This window comes from Notamacropus eugenii, chromosome 3 (assembly GCF_028372415.1).
Source record: "Notamacropus eugenii isolate mMacEug1 chromosome 3, mMacEug1.pri_v2, whole genome shotgun sequence".
NCBI lineage: Eukaryota > Metazoa > Chordata > Mammalia > Diprotodontia > Macropodidae > Notamacropus > Notamacropus eugenii.
The window spans coordinates 93,592,278-93,609,564 of record NC_092874.1 but is presented as its reverse complement, the minus strand read 5'-3'; the positions used below and the strand labels follow the sequence as shown (position 1 = coordinate 93,609,564).

The following is a 17,287-nucleotide window of genomic DNA, read 5'->3' as shown; positions in this document are numbered from 1 at the left end:
CTCCCTCATTCCTAATTTCTAACCAATCATGTTTTCCCCAATCCCATAATGTTCACTACTCTGTGACCAATAACATTTTTTTCTCCACCGCATAACTCTGTTCTTTGCTTTCTTATACATCCCAAAACCATATGAAGGGTAGTAAGTCCTGTTCTCATGGCCTTTGGTCGTTTGAGAGAGACTACTAACCCAATTTATTGCTTACTGCTGACGTAAGTTACAAATAGATCATGCTCAAACCACTGTCTCTCAGTGTATCTTGATTTTTAATCATAACAATATCATGATTATATAAATCTCTTTATTTAAATATTTCAACTCACTGACATATACACCTAGGTCCAAATTAGTGAAAAATAATGAAAATCCTGAAGTGGTTGCCCTACTTGAATTTCCACTTCCTATCTCCACTGGGCTGAAATCAATTACCATATATTACAAAATTAAGCTTTAAGTAGTGCAAATTCAAATGCATGGGACCACTTCAGAGGACCAATTATTTATACTAACTGGAACGTAGGCAGGAGTAACTATATACAATAATATCTGGTCAGTTTAACTTTAAACAATTCATTGAGAATTTCTCCTCCTTTTAACCAGGCTAGAAGTATAGAGGCTACTCTCAAGGGCTTGATTCCACTACAAATCAGCAGTGAAGCTTTCAATTGTTCTATATCATACCAAAGTCACTTTGTCCTTCAATAGGTTCCACAATTGCAAAGGTTTACCCAATCAGCATAGCCCAACGCAGACAAGGATCCCAGAGCACAAGACATCTGCCAGCCTAACCCCTCCCTTGATAGCTGGAATTATAGTAAATTTTCATCATGCCTGGCACTGTTCATCCCCAAAGTATTTGTTTTTAGTTTTATAACTCCCTTGATTGTAAGATATCCTGCCTACTGTATTTTCCTCTCTCCATCACAGAGGTGTTGGGTGGGGAGAAGGGGTGTCAATGAGTACAGAATATATCACATACTTGATTTTGCTGAACATCCACTGAAGTTTTATATTTTACTTTTGTTTGGTAGAAGACAAAGTAGAAATACAGAAATCACAAATGTTTTAATATAGTTTTTAAAATTTAATAGCCTAAATACCTTATAAGCCCAAAAGTTTAAAAAATGGCAATGAAAAAAAAAATCAACTTTTCTTCTGTTGGTTTTCAGGTGAATAATAAATTTGTTGGTTTTTCCAGGACTTTTTACCTAGATACTCCCAACTTCTTAGTCCTCTATATTACCACTGTCAATTTCAAAATATTTAAGAAATATGGTGGCCATATTTCAAAATTTGGTATATTGTTTCATTCTCATCATATTCTTATATATAATTGGTTTTATGTTATCTGTGTTTTAACACACATTATTCATGCTGCTTTGTCTACATTTAAATCACTGTTATGTTTCCTTTACTGATGACAATTTTATTGAATTATGGTGTTTTGTGTTTTCTACACCATTTACTTTATACAGAACTTGATTAATTTTTCAAAGGTAAAAAGTGATTTTATAAAAGAAATATGCTGTAATGCACCAAATTTAAGGCTTTTATGTGTTTGGATTCTGTACTCTTTGGAAAAAAATGTACTTTAGATAGTGATAGTTTTCATCATTTCTGTGGCATAATGTTGTCTTCCCTTTTATTTTCTGTGATTTTCATGGTTAATTAAACTGATTTTGGATCAAAATGGATTATAAGAAACTTTATTCCTGCACTTTCACATTAAATCTACATATCTTCTTCTGCTGTACATGCAGGAGGAATCTAAGAAATCTACTTACTAACTCTTCCAATTTTGAGGTAGGTTTGTAAATTCAACTTCAAGGATATAAATTGGTAAGTTTATCTCTTTTACTATGAATAAATCAAGTACTAATAGATTACTCATTACACTGTAGGTGCCACTTACATTTTTTCTTGAAATAATTTCATCCCTCTAGGAACCCCTGAATTACCAACTCCCTACCCCAAATCTTCATTTTTCTATTAACTGATATATTCTGTATTACACTTTCCTTATCCCATAAGGAACAGTAAGGCTGAAGAGACAGGGCATAAGTTAGGAAGAGCTGGTTTCAAATTGTCCTGAGACATTCTTTCTGACCACTGGCAAATCAGTTGATAATTTTGTGCCTTAGTTTTCTTTAAGGAGTAGGTTAGACTCAATGGTCAATCAGGTCCTATGTCAACTCTAAGTCTATCATTCTAAATTCAAGGCAGATAAAGACAAAATAAGGGTGTTTGCTTCGCAGAACTCTAAAAATTCTTTTGAGATCTAAATCTATGATCTTTTAATCAAACCAGACAAATAGATACTCTATGAAAACCCTCTTCATTCCCCTATTTCCAAGTGATTTTATGATGTTTGAATCAATTAAATTCTAATTTACGGTAACCTCTAAGCTGTACTGTAAGTACGTTACTTCTAGTCTGTTATTCATTCTTTCATTATTCTTTGAATAAAAATTTATTTAGTGCTTCTTATGTGTCAGGTGCAGTGCAAAGCACAAAATACAAAAAGAGGCAAATGACAATCCCTACTCACAAAGAGGCAATCAAATATATACAAAGTGAATTACACAAAGGATACATAGGACATGAGAGGGAAGGCAATGGAATTAAGAGGATTGGGGAAGGTGGGATTTTAGTTACGACTGAATTCTTTTGTGTCATGTAGTAAAGTGTTAGAAAACTGGAAGAGCAGGAGCAGTAGGATTACATTATGGAGAGCTTTAAATGTCAAAAAGAACGTTAGTATTTGATGCAGGGTTGATGCATATGAAGTAGGACAGGGGGACAGGGAGGATGTGGTTAGACCTGCATTTCAGCAGAGTCACTTTAGTTGCTGAATAGAGGATAAATAGGACAGGGTAAAGACTTGAGACAGGCAGAACAACCAGCAATAATCAAGGTGGGAAGTGATGAGGACATGAACTACAATCGTGACAGGGTCATGTTCGTCCTTCATTGCTGAAGACCATGCCATCAGAGAAATGATGACACGACTTGCACTTGACTTTGTTTTGAGTGAAGGAGGGCTGTGCAGGTCACCAGCCTCACTTCTCCTCCAGAGCCATCTGAATTCAGTGACTAGATATTCATCAGGATACCTGGAGATGACCCAGGATGCAGGGTCAGAGTATAGAAAAAGGTCTATTTGAGAATGTTGCAAAAGGACTGGCAACACATTGGATATGGGGAGAAAGATAGTAAGAAACCCAAGAATGCTAACCTAGAGGCCTAGGAGGATGGTGTTACCCTCAACAATAAAAGAAGGATGGCACTGGGTTTAGAGGAAAAGATAATGATTCTTCTAGTAAAGGGAGGGTTTTCTGAAGATGGGGTCAGAAGTCAGATGGTAAGTGGGAAAGACTAGAGGCACCTACTATAGATAATCTTTTTCAAGGTATTTGAGTGCAAAGGGTAGAAGAAATATACAGGAAATTAGCAAAAAAAGGAAGGATTAAGTGAAGTTTTTTTCAAGATGGGGAGTATGTTTTTATGCAGTAGCAAATGAAGGTACAGAGAGGGAGAGACTGAAAAAAAGGGAAAGACTGGGGATGACACAGAGGTAATCTGTTGGAGAAGACAAGATGGAACAGAATCATCTGAACAGGGAAGTCAACCTCGGTAAAGCATAAGGCCATTTTATCATGTGAAACAGGGGATGAAGGAGGAGAAAGTAGCAGAAGGCTCCTGCAAGATAAAAGAAAGTATGAGGGGAGAAGATGCTCTCACAGTAGTCTCTATTTTTTCTGTGTAAAATATCAGACATGTCTCAGCTGAGAGAATGAAGGGGAAAAGAGCCATGGGAAGTTTGAGGAGGGATGAAAATGTTTAGGAGATCTTTTAGTAAGTTGATTAAGGAGTGGCTACATGCAGTAAAGATCCAGTTAAAGTTATGTAACAAATGAAAAGTAGACCCACTCTTATGTTCATGGGAGGTGAAGATGAAGATCCTCCCTGCCCATTTGTAGGTCCCAAGTGGATCCCTAAAGGAAGCTTGATTGGAGGAGGCTTGTTTAACTGAAGGCTTTGATACCTTTTGGTAAGGTAATTAGGCACTGAAGTTTGTGGGTTGTAATGACTTCTGGTTCTATATATATATATATTCTGAGGTTAGTACTTAGTTTTAGGGGTTCACTCCTTGGAAGTGTTCCTATGATTTGGCTAGATGAGACCCTAGGTGGCTGTTAAGGAGCCCCCGACTTTGAAAAACCAGATGTTGATACATCTCTCTCTGGTAAGTATGTATGTATATAATGGTCAGAAAATTGGATCTCTCTGTTGATCTGTGATGTTTGTATTACTTATGGTCAGACAGAAGCCTTGGGTGTTGATCCCTATGGCTATTTTCTCTGTTTGCAATTTCTGCTTGTATTTTCTCTTAAGTTCAGGGTGCAGACTTTTCCCCTGAACTAAGTGAATGACTGATTTTATATATATATACATATATATATATAGTTAATTAAAGTGATTATTGACCACTTTAAAGTTGTCTCCTTTAAGAAAAGTGAACCAAGAACCTGTACCAGCAAGTCATCCTGGGTATGCTAAGGTGCTTGCTGTTACACCCAGTTACCATAGTGGCATGATTTTCTCCTCCTTGGTTCAGCAGTACCTGTATAGTTACAAGAGTCATAAATAGCGCAAGTGATCCAAGCATAAGGTTTAGTTTGCCAAAATCAATAATATGATAAGAGGGAGGGGGATTTAAGAAAGGAGAAAAGCATAGAATTGAATTGGCTCACCGTGAAGTCAAGAATGGGAGAAGACAAAAGAACTGAAAGTACTGGGGAGATGGCCTGGGAGAGAATTGAAGGGTCAAAAGATTGTAGGTCACAGTAAAGATGAAGATAGTAGGGTTTTTTTGTAAGGGAAAGCAGAAGGAGAGGTTCAAAGACAATATATTATGGTCAGATAAGAACATTTCAGAATTCTTTAATGGAAGTGGTACATGGGTGGGTGATGGCAAAACTGTAGGTATGACCATTTTTTTATATGGTTGAAACGGATGGAGAAGTCACTCATGAGAGGAAAATAGGATGAGGAAATGAGTGGTTGCAGTATTTAAGGGAACATTACTAATGCATATTGAAGTGTCTAGTATTATGTAGTTGGGGTTGGAGGAAAGGAAAAAATTTAAGAGGTATAGAACTAACTGAAGAAGGAATAGGAATGAACTGGGGCTCTGGGATCAACTACAACCAGGATTGATCTACCAAACAGGAACAGGACTGGTATACCAAATAATTAATCTATTCCAACTTAACAGGATTCATTCTTTCATATCAAAATCCAGAACCAGGTGTCCACATTTCAGGGCTGAATTTGATTCTAATGACATCCAATGGAGACCAGTGATCTGTACTTTTCCGTTAACAAATCTCATCAAGTTCCCTATTTTTTTTTTTAACAATATGTTGATTAGACAATAAATCTCAGATTTTCCTCCTGATTTTAATCTTCAAGGTCAGGTTAATTGCACTGTAGGGATGTTGAGTATTTTACCAATTTTACTGTCTTTGATTTTTTTAATTTGATGACCAGGCACAGACAGGTGGTTAGGGGGCAGAAAAGAGGTTTAAATAACTTTCTACCCCTCCACATTACAGTACCCATCTCATAACATGCTATGGTCAAGGAATGTTTGTTTTTACATCTTTGCAAATTCAATTCTATTTCTAACATTTCTTTCCATAATATCTGCCACTTAAAGATCTTTCATTTACCAAATACTCTGAAGCACTTACCATCATCTGCCTTCTAAAATTCTTCTTTAAAAGCTCTAATTTTATTCCATTATTCTATTGACAGAACAGCTAAACAACTAGAAAAGTTTTTACAAAGGTTTCATGATTATTTCCAAGGAATCTAATTACCATTTTAGTATTTCTTCTGATAATTTCTCCTAGAACCTTTATCTGATCATATATGTTCATTTTATCTGAAACTCTTTTTCATCTACTCATTACTTCAGATTTAATATCTTTTCTGAGCTTTTCTGTCCATGAGAATTTATTACCTGTTTTTCATAATTAGCATTTATTTTGTGGTGCATAAATGAGGATAGGGAACTAGGGTTAGATGAAAAAACTCAGCCATCTTGCCAGACATCGTTTTGCATAATGTTAAAAGTTCAAGAATTGCTGACTTAACACTCCAGAGATATTATGGCATGAGAACTTTGGGGAAAATGGATTTAAAAAATACATATGGAATATTATTAAAAGGAAGATATTACCTGTCACACTGTCTGCACTGCAGAATAAGATCCTCTTCCCTATAATTTCGAGAGCAGACTGGGCAGATAGATAAACTTGCACATGGGGCACACTGGGTATAATTGTTTTGCCACTCACATCGTGGACCTGGTGATGTTGCTCCACAATGTCTGCACCAAACACACCTGCAAAACAAAAATTTAAACAATTCCACATTTTCTACCTATAATATAGACTGTATGAGAAGTTAATTTAAGTGCAAATTGGGCAGTTGAGTTTTTGCACACTGGGGACAAACAGTGGAGGTTAACATAACAATTCAATGCCATGGGAAATACTCCAGGTGTTAGCACTTAAATACTATATTCAGGAAACTACATAACCTTTAAAGACGCCAAACTGCTTAAGGGCCAATGTTTTTTAAACACCTAGACTGTGATGCTATATGGTTAAAAATTACTGCGTAGCCCAATCTCTACAAAAACAAAATTTTGAACCAAAGGATAATAGGTTCCTTTAATAGGTTAAAGGAAGAACAAATAAAGACCACAAGTATGCTGAAAAACATTATTGTATACACACATATTTCATGAATAAAATTATTCAGGAATTTTATGACTGAGAAAGGATGTAGGGGCCAGTCATATAAGAAAAAGAATGCTACAGTTATACATGAGAATCAAAATACCAAGGAGGAACGCCTTGTGGTTCAATGGGTAAATAAATCTCCAGTGGAGATTTTATAAGAAAAAAGAAAAGAATGTCACAGAAAGTGAAGATATGAATGGACTGAAATCTAGGTAACATCACAGATCCAACAAAGAAGTGCAGTACAATCGAAATCTCAATTTAATAAAAATACCCAGCAAAATGTTCTTAAATAGTAAATTTTGTTATCATCAGTAGATGTGGTTGACTTTTTAAAGTGATATGAAAACAAAAGAGAAAAGGAAAAGGTAGCAATGAAACTTTAAAACAATGTACCATTTACACTTCCAGCCTCCTTTGGGAACTGTCTGCAATGGAGGATCCAGGCAGTAAGTGTGATAGCTTATGTCACAGTCATCACAAAGAAGGAGTCGTCCTGGATCGGAAGCTTTGCCACAGGCTTCACAAACTGTGCATTCAAGACATCTCCAGCCTTTACTAAGTACAACTTTGGTGATCTGTAAAAAGGTATCAATTAATATCATTTTAAGACCTGTTTTAAATGGTATATTATGGAATGTGCTCATAAATGCCAAAAATCATGGCTAATTGATAGCAGATTTAAACTAGGAACTATCTCAAACAATTCTGAATCAAAAGTGTTTTGTTTTCCTAAAGGTGGTCATTGTGATACTTTTTCTTTCAGAAGAAAACTTTGAAATGCATTCTCTACAAAGGAAGAAATGATGAGGAGACATTATCATACACTCCATTCTTACTTAGATTACACAGCCATGGGTAAAGAGATGATATATAAAATAAATAATTAAGTGTACTGATTAAGAAGATATTTCACATATTACCATCTTTATTACTTAAATTTTAAGAGGTAACTTGACATCCAAATTATCTTGGATAGAAAATTTCTTCAGCCCTTGCCATTATGTGAAAATCCATTATAAGATTTTGTTAGAGGTGACAAAAGATAGATAATATACACCTGTAGACAAGTAAATTTTAAAATGTACATCTAGAAAGAACTCTGATTTGTTTTCAATTGCAATTGTCATCTACTCTATCTCAAACCCTCAACTCCACTCTTAGTTTCATCTCTCACTCAGTATTGGCTCCTTATCCTCTTATTCAAAAAATTGTCTCCCCTATTCTTTTGAAATCTAATGAATTAACAAAAAAATTTAAAAATTCCAATCTTCCCCTAATACTGATACTTCCTTCCAAGATACTCTTCTCTCTCCTTCCCATTCATGAGATACATATATGCGACCTATTCTACAGATCTTATTTCAATACACTGGGGCCCCTATTCTGACTGGTTGATTGAAACTGATCTCTCCTCCAAGGTGACCAAGAACTCAAAAGGACAAAATATACCATCTCTTCTCAGCTCTTACGCTCTCTGAATTTCATATACATTTGATATTACTGACCAATCTAGTACCTTTCAAGGTGGCCCATTTAAATTTGGTATAACTCCAATGTCTTGGAATTTTTTCTCCATATTAAGCCAAAAGTCTCTTTGCAACTTCTATTAACTCCTCCTACATCTACTACATGGTGAAGCAAAGCAGGTGTAATCACACTACCACATAAATACCATTCAAATACTTATACATTATCACATACTACCCCTTAAGTCTTCAATAGTGTAAGGTTACGGCAATAATAAAACATAAGCGCCATGAAAACATCTTACATAAACTTGATAATGCCCATCCCCCAATGTACCATACATATAGCACATATTCAATAAAAATGTGTGGTAATTTCATGTAGTATAAGATTTTGATCCTTCACCTTGATAAAGATGATTCACATCTTAATCATTAAGTTTGTTTTAACCCTTGAATTCTCCCTCTCAGTCTTCACTGGAAGTTTTTACCATGATGTCTCAGATACAAACAACTCAACAAATCTAAAGCTAAACTGGTCTTCTCCATAACTTGTCACTATTTCTTTACATAGCTTTGGCACTCTTCAAGTTATACAACTGCCAATCTTCATTTATACCAAACGCTTCCCCCTCTGTTCAATCCCCTACACATATAATCCATCAGGAAGGAAGCTACTGGAAATCATTCTAATAATTACTTTCATTTATTCCATTACCAATAACAGAGCCCAGACCCTAACTACCTCTGTTCTAGAATACTTCAATTTCTTCCTAATTAGTCTCCCTGGCCTTTTGAATGCTTCCTTCTTGACACTGCCAAAATGTCCTAATGTACACATCTGAAACCCCCTCTGCCACAACAGTTGCCCTAAAAAAATTACTCCTCACATCAGGACCGAGTGAATTCCTTTTCTTTCAGGCCTAGGTTCAGGAGCTTCACTACCCATAATACATTCAGCTAGAAGGTATTCTTCCTTACTTGAATGTCCCAGGTTTGTATGATTACTCTAATAAATGTACTGACTGTCAAACTTGTTTGATATGTATCTGTACTCATGTGCACAGCTATTTACAAGTTACATTCCATTTTTTTTTTTTAAACTCAGGTTTTCCTGACTCCAGGGACAGTGCTCTGTTCTCACTGCACCACCTAGCTGCCCCCAGTCTATTTAAACTTACAAAGATTTGTTAGTTTTTACCCAAAATTTCTTAATTTCTTAATTTGTTTTCAATTTTCGACAAATTTTCTCCCTCTCCTTTCCAATTCCGTCCCCAAGAAGGTGTGCAATCTTACAGAGTTTCTATACACACATTCCTCTTAAACACATTTTCACATTATTCATGTTGCAGAGAAGAATTAAAATGAATGGGGAAACCATGAGAAAAACAGAACATAACAAAGGAGAAATAGTCTGCTTTGTTCTACATTCCAACTCCATAGTTTTTTCTCTGGATGTGGAGGGTTTTTTGCAGCACGAGTCCTTTGGAAATGTTTTAGGTCTGTACACTGCTGTAAAGGGCTAAGTCTATCAGAAACAGTAATCACACACTGTGGCTATTACTGTATATAAGGTTCTCCTGGTTCTGCTCATTTCATTCAGCTCAATTCACATAAGGCTTTCCAGGTTTTTCTGAAGTCCATGTGTTCATCATTTCTTATAGCACAATAGTATTCCATTACATTCATATATCACAACTTGTTCAGTTATTCCCCAATTGATGGGCATCCCCTTGATTTCCAGTTCTTGGCTACCACAAAGAGAGCTGCTATAAATATTTTTGTACATGTGAGACCTTTTTCCTTTTTTATGATCTCTTTGGGGTATAGTCTTAGAAGCAGCACTGCTTGGTCAAAGGGTATGCACATTTTTGTAGCCCTTTGGCCATAGTTCTGAATTGCTCTCCAGAATGGCTGGATCAGCTCACAGCTCCACCAACAATGAATTAGTGTTCCAACTCACCTATCTTTGTCAGCATTTATCATCTTCCTGTTTTGTCATGGTAGCCAATCTGATAGATGTGATGGGGTACCTCAGAGATGTTTTGATTTGCATCTCTCTAATCAATAGTGATTTACAGTATTTTTTCATATGACTATAGATAGCTTTAATTTCTTCCTCTGAAAACTGCCTATTCACATATCTATTGCCTTGTACTCCTGTAAATTTGATTCAGTTCTCTATATATTTTAGAAATGAGGCCTGTATGACAGACACTAGTTGTAAAAATTCTTTCTCAGATTTCCGCTTCCCTCCTCATCTTCATTGCATTGACTTTGAGCAAAAAATTTTCAATGTAATGTAATCAGTTGTCCATCTTGCATTTCATAATGTTCTCTATCTCTTATTTGATCATAAATTCCTCCATTCTCCATAAATCTGACAAATAAACTACTCCTTACTTCCCTAATTTGTTTATAGTATGAGCCTTTATGCCTAGATCTTGTACACATTTGAACTTTATTCTATTATATGGTGTCAGGCACTGTTCTATGATCACTTTCCACCACACTACTTTCCAATTTTCCGAGCAGTTTTTGTCAAACAGTGAATTCTTATCCCAGGAGCTGGGGTCATTACATTCCTCTTAAGAGCAAGAAAAAAGGTTTTACTTTTTTTTTTTTAACTACCAGGGCTTTAGCACATTTTAAAACACATTATAAATACTTAATAAATGCTAAATTGGTTGAATCTGAGGGTGGTCGCTTGCAAACTTATAAAAATTGATTAAAAAAAAAAAATCTGACTGTTAAACTTTTCATTTACCAGAAGGTCTGATTAAGGTTTATATAATCCTCTCTCATGATACCCAATAAGTATGTGATTTAGTCTCACACCTCTAGTACTTGTTTTATGAGGGCAATTGGAGACCAAATCATTTTACTACCTATTACTAAGTTAGTCAACAAATGTCATTTAGACTCATAGAACTAGATATCTCAGAGAGTACTAGAGAGTTCTCACCCTCCAAGCATCTGTAGAAAAGGAATGCTTCTCTAGTATACTTCTAAAATAGCTACCTATCTTTAAAAAAAAAAACACCAAAATTATCTTATTTGTTAGATAGATCTGTGTGTGTATGTGTATGTGTGTATAGAAGCGCACAGTAATTATAGATTCTTCTTTTCCTGTTCATTTCCATACTACATATAGAATGCTATCTGAATAGGTAATTATCTAATTACTCAAGTCAAGGAGAAACTACAATCACAGATTATAGGCTACAATGGATCAGCTCAATTGCAGGAATTTATGGTCGTGTTATTTTGTCCAGACACTAAAACTGAAAAAGAAAAATAGAAATTCTGGGAAGATCAGCCCTTCCTCATCATAACAGAATCCCCCTTGCAGTAGCTCAAATAAATTACATCTCTAGGTTTCTCTTGATACCTGTGTTTGTATCTCAAAATTCCTACTCAAGATACTTTTCTTAAAAATCACTCAAAGACCTTTATTACATTACAAGTCATTTATTCATGAGTCACTTTCTAGGCTAAATTACTTTCTGTTGTTAGTCTCTCTTTTAGCTCTTGGAATGTGTATTCCAAGAATTTCTTTCATTTATAGGAGAAGCTTCCAAGGCTTACTTGATCCATACTATATGTAGTCTGATGTTACCTGAATTACTACTTTTCAGATGCTTCAGCATCCTTCTAGATGTAATAGATTTATGCTTTTTGCTCATTTGTGATTCCCTGAATTAGAGAGTTCAGATATTTGCTATTAGGTTTTTCAAGGAGACCAATGATTCTTAAACTATCTTTAATTAACCCTTTTTTTATGTCAATTAAAAAATATCCTATCTTATATTTTTTACATCTATTTCAATATTTTCATTTTGCACTAATATTTCTTCATGTTCCAAGGAGTAATTGATTTGTTTAGCTTATTCTCGAAGGCCATTTCAAGGGTAATAGTCACTACTGTCTAAGCTACTTAATTCTTTTACATATATAAGCACATGATGTCCCCCCAACCCCCCAGTAAAGCAATTTTTAATTAATTATTCATATGCTCTTTTCAATTTTCTCAATGCAGAGTCTGTTTCATTAGCCTCATAGGTATGATTTTAATAAATCGGTTCTTTGCTCACAAAGCCTGCATAGTTGGTGTTAATAGAATAAATCCACAGAAAATCATAACCTAGTAGTGTATATGGCCAGAATTCACTATTTATATCCTTTTAGTGGTGGAGTAGGCAGAGGAACTACTTGGTATTGATCAACAGAGAAGGTCTGGTTGTCTTTTTCTATACAAGTGTGTGTCTTTACTCAGGGAACTTCAAGGAATGAGACACTGGATAAATAAAATGAATCATGACTGACAAAGAAAGGGAAAAAATTATTTCATTCAAAATAGAGATTGCATTTCAATAAGTCTGGTTAAATTGTATCTACTTTTTAAGATAGTGTATACAAATGAAAATAATTAATACTTAAACTGTTGTAATAAATAGCTTATGTACCTTTTTCATTGTCACATATCAAATTAAAATTTCTTCCTTTTTATGCCAGACTAATAAATCTAAAACATTAATTAACTCTATAGTTGGTGGCAATTTGGAAAATAAACAGATAATTAAATTAAGCTACACACTTTTTCCTTTTAAAAAAAAATAGCATTTATATTTTATGTATATATTGTAAAGCATCTTGTTCAAACTAACCTGTTTATGGTTACAGAATTACAAAGTATTAATTTCTATTACAGCACTAAACATTAAAGAATAACATTTAATTAAAGTCTTTCACAAATAACAAAGAAAACAACCACATTTGTCAAAAATATTTAACTACTTAACGAATTCTTCCTGATTATGGTTTTTAAAAAAAGTAGGATTGTTATGTTGTAATGTAAATAAAATGGAAAACAAAATAACTTTTACAAGTTTTTAAATATAATAGCACTCACCTTAATACTGACACAGTATGGATGGTAACACTGACCACATTGAGAACATGCAAGTAGCCTTCCTTCTGCCCCTTGGCCAAAGCTTCCACAAACTACACACATATCCTAAATTTAAAAAAAGAAAACAATAAAAATCTTTTTTTTCCCCATAAAATTAAATGACAAAAAATTTGCATCAATTCAAACACAAAAACACTGAAGCAAAATACTTTACAGAACAGAAATGAAAAGAAAAAGAATAATCCCATACCTGATGTAAAGTGAATTTATCACTGCTAGAAAATAGGACTACTGTATTATGCATAGAATTTTCTTCTTCATCCTTGCTTGATAACATATCTACAGAAGTGACCTATAAAAGAGTGAAATTTAAATTACATTACATTCCATCAGCAGTAAGACATTTATACTTTTGAGAGGATTACTTCTGAGAATATTTTATAAAATTAGATTAAATTTAATATTAAACAATTTCACCAAAAGCTTGTATATTTTCTTTGTGAAGAAGATGAATGTTTACTATATTGGACATTTAACTTCTTATTCACAGGAAATATTGACCACTGCTTAAGTTACTTAATTATTTTACATATATGTGCCAAGTATCCCTGAAGGGTGATTTTCTATTACAATCATCTGCTTCCTAATATATCAGAATAAGGAACTGGATCAAGTATGGAAAAATAAAAATAAAAATTGTTTTCTTTAGCAAAATTTTACTGTTAACTATAACTCATAAAGAAATATGAGATATTTGGATTCTGATCTTGTTTATAACATCTGTTAGTCATGTGACCATGAGCTAGTTGTATTAAAATCCAGTATTCAATTTCCTCCTCTGTAAAATGCCTCACAGAGCAAAAAAATTAAGGTAGAAGGGTGAGAGAGGATTCAAGGATGAGGTTTAGAAGATTAGAAAACAGTTCTTGAATAGAGTAAAGAGATTAGAAGCCCAAAAAAAAATCTTAATTTTATGGCAGAGATTGTAAAACATTAAAAATAATAATAAAATTAAATTAAAAAAAAAAAAAAAGAAAAAAGAATGTTCTAAGAAGATTCATGGGATGGTTTAGAAACTGATCCCAGGAATCCTAGCTCTGTAGAATGTGAAAGAAGGGTAGAAATTTAGTTCTAGTTTGCTATAACATGAAGAAGGTGGGTGATAGTCACTAGCAGGTTTTGAATAAAAAGAAGTAAAAAGCTGAAGCAGAATGGAGTATAAAATCAAGGTATGTTAGGGCTGAATGAGATCTAACAAAAGCTAGCAAGTCTAAATCACCTCAATTTAAGACAAATGTGGCTCAGAAAGGGAAAGGCTTAAAAAGTCAGGGATACAATCTCCTGATGTCAGTCAGGTTCTCTTTTCCATAAACAAGGATACAGTTACAAAGAGGGTATGTTACCATTTAGCCTTATTTACCATTAGGCCTCACTGTTTGGTATTTACATAAAAATCTGGTACCTTAAGAAAGAAAGTGTTAATTTCACTCCTTTGGGCACTCCTGCTAAATATCACTACTAGGTGGACGCTTTTAGGAATCATTTTTACCCTGTTGGGCCAACCTTATTTTCTTGAGCTATCAAAGTAATTATCAAGATCCAGAGATATATGTTAAGAATACTATACATTCTTACCAAACTCTGATAGCCATGTAAAACTCCACAGGCTAAGATACAATGATAAAACTTTTCAGTGCAATACCACTATAATAAATTAGTCACAGTGAAAAGAGCAGACAGAAAGGGAAACAAGGAATATGTATAATAATAAAAAGTAAAATAAGGCTTTTCACACAAAATAATTGTCACAGACAAAAAAAAAAAAGGATACTTTAGAAACCAAGTCCAGCATTGAAATAAGAAATATGACTGAAAAACAGTAAAAGTACAAGTAATGGATGCAGGAGTCTGTATTAGATCAGAGAGTGAGACCAGGAATGTATGGGTACAACCCTCTGGTATTCTTGCAACATTTTCTCTTCTGCCATCTATTACTTATTATACTCTGTATGCTCAGTTGAATGAACAGAACAGCAAAGAAAACCACAAATACGTATTTTTTTTAAAATCCAAGTACATGCTAAATATTTTGCTTATTTTTTTCTAAAAATTCCAAGCAGTAATATGAACTTAATCTATATTCTACCTTAGCCTAATGAATCCAATACCTTCATTTGTGATTCTTCTTTTGAATACCACTGCATCAAATCCTACAAATACTTAAGAAATAGGTAGAATGGCTCAGTCTTGTAAAATTCAGTTCTTGCTATATATGTGTGTGTGTGTGTGTGTGTATAATGTGTATGTGTATATATATATACACATATGTATATAGTGTGTAAATATGTGTGTGCATACATATACATAAACACATGCACAATACATATATATAGTGGATGTCAACATTTTTTCTTGTTTTTAATTCACTTTCCTTTCTTATTTTCTAGTTTCACTTTGTTCCTACAAAAAATTCAGTTTTTAGACAACTGAAATTTTCTACTTTACCTTTTATAACCATCTATAATCCTTGTTTATTTAAAAGTGATCAATAAGACAGAGGCAAATCAACATGACTTAATTCTAGTGCCTCCTCTCACAGTTGATTATTTCCAATTATTTGTGAATATAACATGTTTGTACATAGTTGCAGGTATACCATCTCACCCATTAGACTGTGAGTTCCTTGAAAACTGTCCTTACACTATTCGTTGTATCCCCATTACTTAGCACTGTACCTGCACATAATAAGCACTTAAAAAAATGAATAATGGTTGACCAGTAAAAAAAAACACCACAAAATTAAAACCTGAGAAAATAGAATCAAGCTTAACTCCAAAATCGTGATATGAAGAGCAACTTCTCTATCTTTTCCCCCCTGAAGTGAAGAATTATGTAAAAGTGTGGAACTCTGTATATTGTACGTTAGATTCCTGAAAATGTTAGAAAATTCCATCTTTGGAAGGAATAAATTATCAGCAAAATCTATACTAATCTGGTCCAAAAGGGTTTCCCTAAACTAAATACTAAACCAATAACAAGCTGCCAAAATCATATCTAGAAGCAGTCATCCATAAAGAGAATCTTAAAAAGACATCTAAATTTTTCCTACCTGAAAAATGTTCATTACCTTAACCAAACTCATACCAATAGCATTCTTAATAACATTTTTACCAATAATCCATAATTTGACAGCCAAATACTTGTAAGTCATGAATATTAAATCCCCTTAATAAAAATTATTAAAAGATAAAAGACAATATTAAAAGCCATGTTTAAATGCAATTTGTTTCAAATGCTAGACAGAAAAAATGTAGAACAGAGTTACAGATGGCATCTCATTACTCATTATTATTTCCCAGGACCTAGCAAGGATGTAACATCAAAATGATATTAAAGTGGTAAAAAAGGAAGGGGAAAAGTCAAATAGATTGGACTCTAATATATTGGAGAAAAGATTGAATGAGAGTAGATGTAGAGTTTTAGACATCCCATTTAGTCCACCTGTCAATTTCTTAAATCCCGGAATATATGCTAAATTATTTGTTAAAGACAAAAATAACAGCATATATATTAATACAACAGAAAAAATTAATAAGTTTTACCCCTGGAAGAACCAGAGCGCCAATCCCACTTTTGAGTTTGGATCTGCCTCGACCACCTCGGCCTGAAAGTCCTGCACCTCGCGGTCTTCGTTTTCCAGGGAATCCAGATCCACGACCCTAGTAAATATAAAGTAATGTTTTCAATTTTTTTTTAATTGCCTATATTCTTAGCAACTGATGTGACTAAAAACTACACAATTTAAAACTAAAAATAACACAATTTAAGCAATAAGACTGCTTCAAAACAGCAGCCACATGACTGTTTCACCTAATGGGGAAAATAAAAAGGTAAGCCAGAAAATTTACTTAAGTTTAACAAAATTATGCAACATATATCTGCCTGTTACAACCAAGATTAAAAAGTCTTAGGTTTTCTCTTAATATTCAATTAACTGTATATTTTCTTAATTAAAAATATATACCAGAGAATCATGACTGTCATGAATTGAGTCAATATGATGAAAATGTAAAGAACATCCATATAACACA

At 33.9% G+C, this 17,287-nt stretch overlaps 1 protein-coding gene across 9 annotated transcripts in view; it reads right to left on the bottom strand.

Moving 5' to 3' along the window:
* KMT2C (lysine methyltransferase 2C) overlaps nt 1-17,287 on the bottom strand; it is a 285,522-nt gene that overhangs the window by 99,659 nt on the left and 168,576 nt on the right. For all 9 annotated transcript variants that reach the window (XM_072652159.1, XM_072652155.1, XM_072652152.1 and 6 more), the window contains exons 16-20: nt 16,799-16,915; nt 13,447-13,548; nt 13,197-13,301; nt 7,212-7,393; nt 6,248-6,412 (exon numbers count right to left, since the gene is read on the bottom strand). In XM_072652159.1, coding sequence (XP_072508260.1) covers nt 6,248-6,412; nt 7,212-7,393; nt 13,197-13,301; nt 13,447-13,548; nt 16,799-16,915 — 671 coding nt within the window. The remainder of the gene's footprint in view (nt 1-6,247; nt 6,413-7,211; nt 7,394-13,196; nt 13,302-13,446; nt 13,549-16,798; nt 16,916-17,287) is intronic.